At 45.8% G+C, this 13,556-nt stretch overlaps 1 protein-coding gene across 35 annotated transcripts in view; it reads right to left on the bottom strand.

Annotated features, from left to right (window-relative positions):
- Positions 1-13,556, bottom strand: part of APBB2 (amyloid beta precursor protein binding family B member 2) — a 371,757-nt gene that overhangs the window by 73,307 nt on the left and 284,894 nt on the right. For all 35 annotated transcript variants that reach the window (XM_072737825.1, XM_072737817.1, XM_072737831.1 and 32 more), the window contains one exon: positions 505-651. In XM_072737825.1, the coding sequence (XP_072593926.1) occupies positions 505-651 (147 nt within the window). The remainder of the gene's footprint in view (positions 1-504; positions 652-13,556) is intronic.

The following is a 13,556-nucleotide window of genomic DNA, read 5'->3' as shown; positions in this document are numbered from 1 at the left end:
AATTCTAAAAACTCAGGTAGGATATTGATTTTCAGATTATAAATAAAGCAGAATGTGTTATAACAGGATAATGTGTCAATTTTCAGAGTACAGGGACACCACCACTTCTGTGTGTATGTGTCGGGGTCACATTCCCCTTTGAGAACATACTTTCAGAGAGCATCTCCTTTCCTTCTTATATAATGGTGTGTCCTGTTTTGCATGCGGGTTAGGGGTTTCTGGGCCCTAGCACCCATCCATACATCCCCTGGGACTTGGGGATACGTGGTCAGACCCTGTCATGTAGACACAGACAAATGTTCTCTCCCAGGGCCCAGTCCTCACTGGGATCTGGCAAAGCTAACAGATAAATCAAAGGGTACGTCATGCCCAGACTACCTGTCTTTGTGGGAAGATGCTCCTGATAAATGCCCTCAGTATCGCACCTCGCAGAGCCCCAGGGTTTCATGAAGCACAGCAGAGCAAAAGCAAGCCTGCCATCAATTATTTCCACATGTTACTCACCTCTCCCCAGATGCCGACTGTATCTCGGATGTCGTTTTTGCAGTAAGAAAGCTGCCTGATGCAGTTGTTGACAGCAACGCTGCTTTTACCAGGAGCGAGGTCTTCCTCTGCCATTTCTACCCATCCCAGAGAGCGCACAGCGAAACACTGGAAGACAAAGCACAGGCCATGAAAGCATGCATAGATCACAGCCAATCTCCACCAATTTACCAAAATCCCCTGCAAAGAATGCCTAATGCATCTTCAATTACTACATAATGTCCAGTCACCGAATTCAGCAAATGAATCCTCTACTGCCGGAAAGTTCAATTGTGACTGCTTTTTGCTATTAAAAAAAATGTAGTAATAAATATCTTCTTGCCTACTTTTCTGTATGTGTGCGCAGATTTTTTCTAGGAGTAGCTTACTACTGGTACAATTATAGGTCTAATGAGTATAAGGATTTTTAAGCTCCTTTATCTATGATAAGGCATTTTTCTTAAACAGTAAGAAATGCAACACCCACGAGAGCTGCTACTTTGTTAAACACCCAGAAAAAGACAATGGAAGAGAGAAAGAATTAAATATGCATTAGGCACTTGTTTCTAATAACGATGAAGCAAAACGTATTCTCCAGTACCCAGAAATGAGAGAAAATGGGGAAAAATGTGCTTTCATGATAACCGGTCTTAGGTCCTACAGCAACTATACTTAGCACCAAATCCTGAAAACCTGCACAACACATGAGCTCGCGAGATACCTTAAAGCACAAAATGCTCTTATTCTTTTATCCCTTTGAGATACTTTGAGATCACAGTTCTTGTCTTCCTTTCTAAAGTTCAGTTATTCAATTGTCTCAAAATATAAAAAAGTATTATATCCATGTTGCAACAAGAAAATTCAAAGATCTATAAAAAGGAAACTCATGAGACATGTGAGGGCTAATTCAGCTACAGATCTGCTTGCTGCCAATTGTCAGGGAGGCCAGGTGGCTGGAAGGGGGACGGAAGGGGGATCCTTCCCAAGCAGTACAACAGCTGAAGCCACCTACCTTCCTTCCCAGCACAGGCAGGGCAGACAAGGGGCCGAGTTTCTGCGGGAGCCAGCCAGATACTCTCAAAGAGTATCTTGCAAAGTTTTCAGAGTGAACTTTATAATCAGATGGACAGCAGAGGCAGTTAGCTAGATAATGAGCATTGAGCAGGACTGCTTGATGGTTGAAAAAAGGCGGAAATTGCCAACCATCTCCAGAATGCAAACAGTGGGGCAAAGCCCTGGGAACACGCAGATGTTCTTTCCTATAACTGCTGCCCTAACATAGCCTCTGACTCCATTTACACTGAGGTTTTGGCCTTCCTCCTCATTCCGACCCTTGCAGGGAATGGCTGCTACAGCTGTTCCAACAAGGACCATAGAGGGCCCCAAATTCCCCTTCCCTACTGAAGGGAAGAGGCCCTTCAGGGACAGGAGGCCACCTCGGTCAGAGATGGCCCTCCCTATGACCTCGTAACCCATGCAAGTATTAGAAATAAGAAAGCCCTGACCCCTCCACGTAGTTGCCACATCTGCACCTGCCTGCTATCCCACCTGGGGTGCACTTTGGCTCCGATCACTATTACATGCTTACCTGCCTAAGTCTGGCTCTGAATTCCTTCTTGGCCAAACTCAAGAACCAAGGCTGGGGAACAGAACTCGCCCCTAAGAAAATGAAATGCTACAAACTCCCTAAGTGACCATATTCATTTCAGGTCAACTTTCCCTGTCTCACCCCCACACCCTGACCGGACACCTCCTGCCTGAATTGCTAAACACATTTTCTCAGGGGGAAAAAAACCAACCCACCAAAGTCCCAAGGACAATCCATTTAAGCAAAGAGCACCCTCACGTCCTAGAGGAGAAGCAGTGGCGAGGTATCTGCCTAACCATTGGGACCAGAACAGCAGCCCTGAGCTGATGGTGGATAGGATGCCTTCTACAAATAAACCAAAAGCCCAGGTCCCTGTGACCTCTGCAAAAGCTGCTCAGCACTCTGTGTCCCGAGGGAAGTTTCTGGGAGATGCCCTTACATTTCATCTGTGCCTCTGATCCACCGCAGGGAACCTAGTCAAAGGTGAAGAGGATTCCCACGGGCACAAGGGCTGAGTGGCGGCCTTGGTGCAAGCCCCTCCTGTAGCTCTGCTTCCTTAGCTCAGAGAAAGAACTGAGTTTCTCCCCGTGGGTACGTCAGATCTGACACAGGGTTGCCCCACAGCGTGCCTTCCCCCCATTTCACAGCTTGCAGGGGCTCTGGCCATATGTACCCCTTCCTGCAGGAAGCCCCGTGTTGCTCACTAACCTCCCTCCTTGTGGGTTCCCCACACGGCCCCCCAGTAGTAAAACAACAGCACCACACCCCAGCCTGCCATCTGTCCTCCTTCCATCCCACCTGCTAATGAAAATCTCAGCTTTTCCACCTCCACCAATGGAAGTGCGTGGAGGTTTTCCCCACACGCCAACACGCAGTTCTCAGATGCCAGCTGGGTGTCCTACAGTTCAACCCAATTCTGACACTACCTGTAGACAGCATCAGATTCCACAGGTTAAGGGGCCAGTTCTAGAAGGCTGTCTCCCCAGCCCCACCACTTCAGATGCCAGTCACAAGCCCAGGTTACAGACTGGAGTTTTCCAACAACTTGCTCTTTGGATTCTATTAATTTGCTAGAGCTGCTCACAGAACTCAGAAACATTTTACTTACTAGCTTCCACACTCGTTCCGGGCACCATATTCTCCCCAGTGTGCATGGGTTCACTGTCTTTTAGGGTTTCTATGGAGGCTTCATTACAAGGGCACGGTTGATTAAATCATTGGTCATTGGTGATGGAACTCAATCTCCAGCCTTCTTCCTGCACCCCAGAGGTGGGAATGGAAGTTCAACCCCTGTTGGCTCCCCTGGAGACCAGTGCTCCAGCTTTAGGTGCTCTTCAAAAGTCACATCATTAACCTAACAAAAGACCCTTAATCACTCTCAGCCCTTAGAAAGTCCAAGGGTTTTAGGAGCTGTGAGCCAGGACTCAAAGAAGACCAAACATATGAGAAATATATCTCAACAACCAAATACATATTTTCCTTATAAATCACAGTGTCACACACCTCTAGTGCTATCCTCCTGTGTCGAAAACAAAATGGAAACTCTCCCAGGTTGGAGAACATTCATATCATCCCAACCTACTTAAATAGCAGAAAACAAGCACAACAGAGTTGTATCATTTGACACAACACACTGGTCATTGGTGATTGCACCCAATCACAATCATTGTTCAAATGCCAAAGGTATTAATTCATTTACTCCTTATTTCAACCCTTTTAAGTCAATACTAAGTTAACTGTACCTATTTTATAGGTGAGGAAACAGGATGAAGCACAAGGCTAGTACATAGGTTGAACCCAGCCAGAAGTCAAACCCAGGCAGCCTGACAGCTGGGCTCCCATTTTTTTCTTTTTCTTTTTTTTTTTTTTTTTTAAGATTTTATTTGTTTATTCATGAGAGACACAGAGAGAGAGGCAGAGACACAGGCAGAGGAAGAAACAGGCCCCCTTGGGGAGCCCAATGCGGGACTTGATCCCAGGACCCAAGGGATCAGGACCTGAGCCAAAGGCAGACGCTCAACCGCTGAGCCACCCAGGCACCCCTGGGCTGCTACTCTTAACCACTCTGTATGCCTGAAATTTTCCTGGAGGGACAGTGTCAGATGGGACTACATCCACAGAAAGGCTCAAGAACAGTTAGCAACAGCACTAGAATTTTGAGTGTATACACTGCCCAGAGCAGGGACAGCCTGGGTTAAAATCTTAGCTCTAATTTACTAGTACTGTGATCTGGCCAAGTGATTTATAAAATCCCAATCTTTTTTCATTTATAAAAGTGGAAAGAACACTCCATGAACATTTGTTGAATGGAAAGAGCAAATGAACGGAGTGCTACAGTAAATCTTGGCTGAAGTCATCAAAGGGAGAAAAATGAAAGGATATGATTTGTAGTTAGTGTGGCCACACATTTCAATTGTCCCCAGGACAGTTCTGATTCATGTTTTGTTGTTCTAACAAAATTACTGAGGGGCTCCTTTTACTCTCAAAAGGGTCCCAGTTTTGATAATAAATTATTAGACTCATTTTGCTCAAATTCCAGTGAATGCAGCCTCTGGAGTGGAAATGGAGGTTTGGATGGGATCCTGTGATATGCCCAAATGGAAACAGGGTTCCAGATCAACAGAGGCTGCTATCAGGAGAGCATCCAGTGATCCCGGCAGAGGTGAGCCGTAAAACAATGTGGGATGGTCATATGCCCTTCAAACAAGAAGCCAGGAACACATTTTTCCCACTCTCTTTAATTGCCTGCTACAAAACCCTACAGCCTGTAAATACTCAAAAGAATTTATTAACAATACGGAAGGTAAAAAAGAATATTGGCTGCCTTTTGTCCCTTGAGTTCAAGAATAAATGGATTTCAATTTAAACAAGCTCACTAAAATTCACAGTATTTTTCTTGGCTAAGAAATGCAAACGGTACATGAAATATATCGTTTGTCATGCTGATAAAAAGAAAACAAGAGTCCTAACTCTATTATTACAGTGAATTTAAGTAGTTTTCCTTTGTGCAGTTTTGCTGCTGTTGTAATTTAGTTTCTGGTCTATACACCTTCACCACTGGTCCCCATGGCCAGAGTAAGAGAAACAGGTGTAAGGGAAATAACAGCTCCACCGGGGAGCAAATTCATCCTCCCAAAGAACAAAGCTGCAAAGAGCAACCTGCACTGTTGGGTGCTGCCCCTGTGTGGCAAAGAAGGTTAACAACCATCACCACCACTTTTCCTTAGCTCAGATAAAATGATGTTTGGTGCAATCAGCTCTGGGAATAAACATTTGTTTCAGAGTATCCGAAGAGCCCAAAATATTCAATCCAAAAAACCAAATATTTAATCAACCTTACTTATATATATTTTTTTTCAAAATTTAAAGAAAAAACTAACATTGGTGTTTGTTTTTCTTTTTTTTTCTTCAAGATTTTATTTATTTATTTGACAGAGAGAGATAGCACAAGCAGGGGGGAATGGCTGGCAGAGGGAAAGGGAGAAGCAGACTCCACGCTGAGCAGAGAGTCCAACATCCCAGGACCTCAGAATCATGGCCTGAGCCGAAGGCAGACACTTAACTGACTGAACCACCCAGGTGCCACTCAAGATTTTAAAGTAATCTCTACATTCAGTGTCAAACTTGAACTCACAACCCCAAGATCAAGAGTCACATGCTTCACCAATCAAGCCAGTTAGGCAGGAGCCCAGATGTTCATTTTTCAATAGTTCTTTATCAAAAGGGCAAAAATGAGTGGTTCAGGGAACAGACCGTGTCATCAGATGAATGTGGACTTAAGTCACAACTTTGGGGAAGTCACTTCTGGTCCCAAAGTGTCAGTTTCTTCATCTGTAAGATGGGAATAATAATAGTACCTATAGCTTATAGCACTGTTGTTGGGACTAAATGAGACAATGAAGATAAAGTGTTTAGTTTCCTCCCTGGAATATAGGGAGAACTCCGTAAACGTTTGTCTATTATCAATAGGTTTTAACTCTTTTCTATGTGTGGGTTTTAAAGATTTCTCTAGTTTAACAGACTACAGCCAACCCTTGCATGTGGAGGTGTACTGTGGATCATGAGGGGCTTTGCTCAAACACACAAAACTGGCCGCTGACTGCATAGTTTCTGATTCAGCAGGTCTGGGTAGGGAATCGGCAAGAGAACTTGCATTTCTAACAGACTCTGGGTGAAGTTGAAGTCTGGGGGCCACACTTTGGGGAACCACTGCCACAGACAGAAGGCCCCTTTCCTACCCAAAGTGGTGTTATCCCTAAGAGTGGTCCTGAAAGTAAAATGTGGGTGGAAATCCCAAGACTACCACTGACTATCCGTGATCGTGAACAAGTTAGTTAAAATTCCTGTGCCTCAGTTTGTTTGTTTCTTTTTTAAAGATTTCATTAATTTATTCATGAGAGACACACAGAGAGAGGCAGAGACACAGGCAGAGGGAGAAGCAGGCTCCCCACAGGGAGCCTGATGCAGGACTTAATCCCAGGACCCCGGGATCACAACCTGAGCCAAAGGCAGATGCACAACCACTAAGCCACCCAGGTGCCCTTCTGTGCCTCAGTTTCTTCATCTGACACTAAAAATCCCAGTCCCCCAACAGCCTGTCACATGTTGTGAGAATTAAATGGGCAGAGTTTGTTGCTGCTCCTGTTATGCATCACTGGCTTTAGGGGAATGAGCACTGTGGCGGAATTAGAAGGCACGTAGCTCTTGGCCTGAGGCTTCTTCCCTCCCATCTGTTCTCCTTCTCCGTGCTGGAATCAAGTTGTCATATCTTGGTTAGAAACATGTCGTGTTTCAACTTCCTTTTCTCTTGAGTACTGTATTAATAGAGACATACACCTGGGGACAACCATTTCCAAACACACACAGAGGGGGACAGAACACAGCACAAAGCCTTGGTCTCTACCGCCAGATGGTCCTGGGTTGAAAGTCCTACATTCCCATCAATGGGTGCTCAGCCTCCATGAATCTAAGTTTTCTCAGGTGAAAAGTCGTGGTCATACGGGCTCACAGAGCTTCCAGGAAAATCAAAGGAAATAAGAAAGGGGAAGTGGCTGGCATGTTGCATGCCCGTAGCAAATGTTCCCTTTCTTCTCTTTCGGGATCCAAGAGGCCCTCTCATTTTGTTCTGTGTTCTCTCGGAGGTGGTCTGTGTTTCCCTCACCCTGAGCTTTAATGAAGACAAAACAGATGAGAATATGCTGGCAGAGGACTGTGCGGCCTATCCCAGGACTATTCGGTGGGAAGGGGACAGGGGAGTGGAAAGACAAGACCGCAGCTGTTGGAGAGGAGGGGCCGGACTCTGTGCTTGGCACCAAGGAACAGGGTGCTTGGATGAGCTCGCATCCACAAAGCAGCACCCTCAATACCAGGTGGAGGTCAGTGCTCCCTGACTAGTGAGGAGCAATGACCAAGAGGGAAATGATACTAGAGTCAATAGCAACACTAAATTATAGATATTTAAAAAACTAAAAATGTTCATGGAGAAAAGCTACAATTTTGTCTAGTATTATACATGTAATCCTAGTTAACACTCATTTATGGGAGTGACTTACATTTAAGCCTAATTACCCTGCATTACAATAACAACTGTGTATTCAAGTCAATACGCATTTATTGAATGCCCAATAGTTCCTGGAGACAGAGAGAAATGAGTCACACACAACTCCACTCTTAACCAGCCTGTAAAGGAGGAAACAAGGTGGGAATCTACACCATGGCAATGTGAAATAAGGGGACATGGAGACACACACGTTTGTTGCTCATGGAAGGGCAGGTGTCTTGTTTTTTTTTTTTTTTTTTTAACTTAGAGGGCATTTTAGACAGTTTTTTTTTTTTAACATTTTATTTATTGAGAGAGAGTGTGTGCATGCAGGAGCATGAGTCGGGGGAGGGGCAGAGAGAGAAGCAGACTTTCAGCTGAGCACAGAGCCTGCTGAAGGGTTTGACCCCAGGACCTTGAGATCATGACCTGAGCTGAAGTCAGATGATTAATGGAGAGAGCCACCCAGGTGCCCCTGGACAGCTACCTGAGGGATGTGTTATAGAGCTGAGCTTTGTAGAATGGATGGATTCATTCAGTTAACAAACATTTGCTGACACCTACTGTAAGCCAGGTTCTAGAAACACATCAATGAGCCAAAGAGACCAAAGGTTCTGCTCTGTGTAATAGAGTACAAAACTAGAAGGGGGGCAGCCCTGGTGGCCCAACAGTTTGGCACTGCCTTCAGCCTGGGGTGTGATCCTGGAGACCTGGGATCGAGTCCCATGTCAGGCTCCCTGCGTGGAGCCTGCTTCTTCCTCTGCCTGTGTCTCTGCCTCTCTCTCTGTGTCTTTCATGAATAAATAAATAAAATCTTAAAAAAAAAAAAAACTAGAAGGGGGTGCCTTGGTGGCTCAACCATGTAAACATCCAACTCTTGATATTGGTTCAGGTCATGATCTCAGTCATGGGACCAAGACCCACATCAGGCTCCGTGCTCAGTAGGGAGTCTGCTGGAGATTCACTACCCCCTTCTCCCTTTGTCTCTCCCTCTTTCTCGATCTAAAATACATGAATAAATCTTTTTAAAAAATGAAAAATAAAAATAACTGGAAGGACGAAATCATTCGGCTATGACACCAAAGGTCACGCAGCTCCACTGACATGAACTAGATGAGTAAGATACATGGTATACAGGGGAGGGGCATGAGCATACCAGTTAGAACCCAGGGTTCCAAGTAACAAATCTCAATGTGGGTGATCTGAGCCAAGTTACTAAATCTTGGTGAGCCTCAGTTTCCATGTCTGTTACAGTGAGGACAATGTTATGGACCTCCTGGGGATACTGGCATGATTAAATGGGATGGCCTCTGTTAAGTGCCTTTACAAGGTCTGGCTCAAAAGGGCTGGTTGAGAAAACGTAGCCACTATTTCCTCAAGGTCTTTGGTCCTTGTCAAATGTGTTGGGACTGGGGGATGCCATCGATAGCCAGCCAGTCAATCCTGTTTTCTATATAAGCAGGACTATGGACACACCTCAGTGGCTGGGGGTCGGGAGAGACAACAGGGCCTACGGAACAGTAGATGAGGCTCTGTCCTCTTCAGAAGAGCAGGCTCCATCTCCTCAAGACTACCTCAGGGGGTTTGACCAAGAGTCCATGGCCCCGGGCGGGGGAGGGGGGCAGATCCATGGGCTTCTAAACCTCCTGAAAATACACCCCAAGTTATTTGTATGTTTCCATATTATGTAAAAGGGTGCAAAGCTTTCACTAACTTTCTCAAGGCTCTGAGAATATGAAGTACTTTAAAATAATTCCAAGGGGGTTGGATACCAGAGCACTCAGTCATCATGGCATCCATGAAGATGCACATATTAGGGGTGGAAAGGGCTCACTGGGTGGCATCAGAGTTCTATTCTGAGAAGCGGAGGAGGAGAACAGTTCAATGACTCTACATATGAAATGGTTGGGTATTTAGGGGAGAATAGAAGAAATGAAGGTTAATGAGGGCAGGGAGAAAGAGCTGGACAACCTATAGGAATCTCTGAGCGAGTGGCTTGCAAAGGGGAGGGAAGCCCAATACTCAGGTTTTGAAACCAGTAACTGTTTGATGCTGTGTGAGCCCTTTGATTATCCTTGGTGCTCCAGCAAAAGCCTGCTACAAAGAGATGGCTGACATCCAGGGGGAATTAAAAGAGAAGGGGGTACCCTCCCTCCTGGGGAGATGCTTGGCAGAAAAAGAACAACAGGCAAAGGCCTCAGAGTGGAGCCCAGCAAGTCAACTCAAGCCCCAGGGAGTGAGCAGGACTTTGGGAAGGACTTTGGATCTCCTCAGGCTGTGAGACTGGCATGTGCCCTGGAGCCTGAGAGCGTGGCGATCCCAGATGCTGCCCGAGCAATGCAGAGCCAATCTGTGGAGCCCTTTCGTGCCCGTGCTCTTTCGGCCAGGGGGAAGAAAAACGTGTGTCCTTGCTACATGTGATTATGAAAAACCTTTTTAATAATCATATATTGCACATATGAACAGTGCGGGTATCCTTTTTCTCCTTCTTTTTTCCATGCTGGCGGCCTGCATACCATAGCCATTTAGGGCACCTTCATTATAGTTGACATCCTATGTTCCGGGCTGCTTCTCTAAGAGTTAAGAGCAGCCCTCCACCCTTTCATTTCCCAGTTATTGCACAACATGGAGACAGCACGAGCCTGATTACTGCCCAGGTGCCAGTCTTCTGAATGTCCAGATTGCACGGAGAAATAAAGTAGCGAGGAGGCCAGAGGGAGTCCAAGTGCCCTTCCCAAAGTTTTGAGGCAGCTCAGTTGGTTAAACATCTGACTCTTGATTTCAGCTCAGGTTGTGATCTCCGGGTCGTGAGATTGAGCTCTGCACTGGGCTCTGTGCTCAGTGCAGAGTCTGCTTGAGATTCTCCGCCTCTGCCTCTCTCTCTCTCTCTCTCTCTCCCTCTGTCCCTTCCCCTGCTTGTGTGTGCGCACGCACACTCTCTCTCTCTAAAACAAATAAAATCTTTTTTTTTTTTTTTAAAGCACAGGATTTTCAAGATTCAAAATATCTTCCTTGGACATTGCCTCCATAACAGGGCAATTTTTAGTTCATCAGTGTTTGTGGTCATTATACACAGGAAATAAATCATTGTCACTATGGACACTGTTTTAATATAATTAGCTATATTTGCTATTGCTTTTCTTTGAAACACTGAGATGCTTTCTAAGTCCAGCATCCCGGTGGGCTCCACTCAAGAGGTGCCTGGGGACTCTAGAGTGGAGCTTGACCCACTTCTCTATCCAGCTGAAGCAAGGAATCAGCTTGATTAATTATTCAGCATGACCCCAGCAGTCAGGAATACCCAGAGAGCATTTCTACGGTGACCCCAATGAGCACTTTAGCTGTGTCTGCTGTTTCTCCCCAACTGTGGGCAACATGGTGAGCATTTAGGCACAAAACAAGAAGCCTGGCCCTTTGGGGCCCTGGCCATTTACTTAATTTTCCCCCTTCCAACCTTTCAGAACAAGACAACCAGGCTGGAAAAGTATATCCTTTGTTAACATCTGACAGGGCCTTCTACAAAGAGGACAGGCATAATAAATAGATACTACCCATAATAATGGATAACACGCGTGTGGTGCTCACAACGTGCCAGACACTGAGGATGGATCCGTAATTGAACTCTTGCCTACAATATCCATCTCCAAGGCTGTCTGCTTGCACTGCTGGCTGGTCAGTTCCTGGAGGATGGTTCCCAGCCTGGGTTACCTCTGCCACTAGCAAATAATAGGCTCTGTCCCTAGTAAATGTTCTGGAAACACGCAAGGTCAGGGGGCAGGAACACCAACAGCATTCTCTGTATTTGAGAAATGCCTCAGCATGCACACAATTATAGGGAATCAAAGCTAAGTTATCTAACACAATTAGAGGAAAGATGTGAACACAGTTAAGGAGCAGAGCTTTCAATTCTCCCTCATACACAACGTGGAGCCACGCAGGTTCCCAACATTTAAGGCTCCAGTGACTATTTCATCTTATTTATTTTTTATTATTTCTAAGATTTTATTTATTTTATTTGAGAGAGAGAGGATGAGTGTGAGAGAGAGAGCAGGAGCAAGGGGGTGGAGGGAGCGGCAGAGGGAGAAGCAGACTCCCCACTGAGCAGGGAGCCCAATGCAGGGCTCTATCCCAGGACCCGGAGATCATGACCTGAGCCGAAGGCAGACACTTGTTTGATTGACTTGTTGTCAATCAAGTGACTGAGCCACCCAGGTGCCACAAGACTTCAGTGATTTTTTTTTTTTTTTTTTTTTATGATAGTCACAGACAGAGAGAGAGAGAGGCAGAGACACAGGCAGAGGGAGAAGCAGGCTCCATGCACCAGGAGCCCAATGTGGGATTCGATCCCGGGTCTCCAGGATCGCGCCCTGGGCCAAAGGCAGGCGCCAAACCGCTGCGCCACCCAGGGATCCGACTTCAGTGATTTTAAACCTTTAAATGAATATATAAGGATTCTTCCCAAGCAGATGTATCTTTATTTCTCCCACTCTATGACCCTCCCAAGTCAGCTCCTGGCTGTGGGAACTCTTCCCAAACTGTTATCTAAAAAGTGCTTGCTGACTTGCCACCACACAACATTGAGAAAAGCAATCATTTTGGGATTTACAGAAATCGAGGCTTGAACCACTGATATACTGAAAAGAATGCACAAGGGCGGTCACGTGGGAATGGACAGAGATGTGATTCTGCATGTACTCTAAATATTTAACTGCTGCTGGGGAGTCCTTGCTGCCCTCTATTTATTCAGAGGAAACAAAAAGTTCCCATTCCTTCTCACCAAGGGATCTCTTTGAAGGATGAAACAGGCCAGCTGCGCAGAACAGTAGCCTGGGCTCTTTTCCATTCCCCTCCTGTGGCTCGAGAGGGTGGGGACATGGGTCTGAGGCCATGCTGGAGAGCGGGACAGTGCCGCTGCACTGGATTGTGGCTTTTAATTTAAGACACACACTTGTGTGGCACTGAAATCACAACATCAATGTATTTTACTTTTCACTTAAGACACAAGATATGTATCTTTATGTGGCAAGGAGATCCTAACATCAATACGTCGTAAACATATTTCTAAGTATTTATTATTATCTTAAAAGCAATATTCTTCGGTGCCTGGGTGGCTCAGTTGGTTAAGCCTCTGCCTTCCACTCAGGTCATGATCCCAGGGTCCTGGGATGGAGCCCCACATTGGGCTCCCTGTTCAGTGGGGAGTCTCCTTCTCCCTCTCCCTCTGCCCCTCCCCCTGCTTGTGCTCTCTTGCTCTCTGTTAAATAAATACATACATAATACGTACATAAAATCTTTAAAAAAAATAAAAATTCTTCAAAAAGCAGTATTTTCACTAGTACCCAGGTGAGGGGACTTCAGAAATAGCACAAAGAGGGAAGGGGTTTCCATGTACTGAGCTCCTATGGTAAGAGACACCATTAATCTTCTAATTTAGTATAATTCTTATAACCTAGTGAAAGACGTAGAGGCCCTGTCCCCCACCCCCCGGTGTTCAGAAGGAGAAAACAGACTCCCTGAAGAATTCAGGCGAGTTCAAGCTTCATAAAACATTTTGAAAGGCGTGACCTGGGTGCCGTGGTGGTCATACATAACCGAAGGTTTGGGCAGCCCAGGTGGCTCAGCGGTTTATCACTGCCTTCAGCCCAGGGTGAGGGTGTGATCCTGGAGTCCCAGGATCAAGTCCCACATCAGGCTCCCTGCATGGAGCCTGCTTCTCCCTCTGCCTGTGTCTCTGCCTCTCTCTCTCTCTGTCGCTCATGAATAAATAAATAAAATATTTTAAAAAACCCGAACATAACCGAAGGTTTGTGAATGTGGTACTGAGGAGGAGGCTGAAGGTGGGGGACAGCTGAGGTAGCAGACAGCGGTGTCACACACAAGCATTAATGAGGGTGTGTGTGTGTGTGT

This window comes from Vulpes vulpes, chromosome 14 (assembly GCF_048418805.1).
Source record: "Vulpes vulpes isolate BD-2025 chromosome 14, VulVul3, whole genome shotgun sequence".
NCBI classification, from domain to species: Eukaryota; Metazoa; Chordata; class Mammalia; order Carnivora; family Canidae; genus Vulpes; species Vulpes vulpes.
The sequence above is the reverse complement of the archived record's forward strand: the minus strand, read 5'-3'. Positions and strand labels throughout refer to the sequence as shown.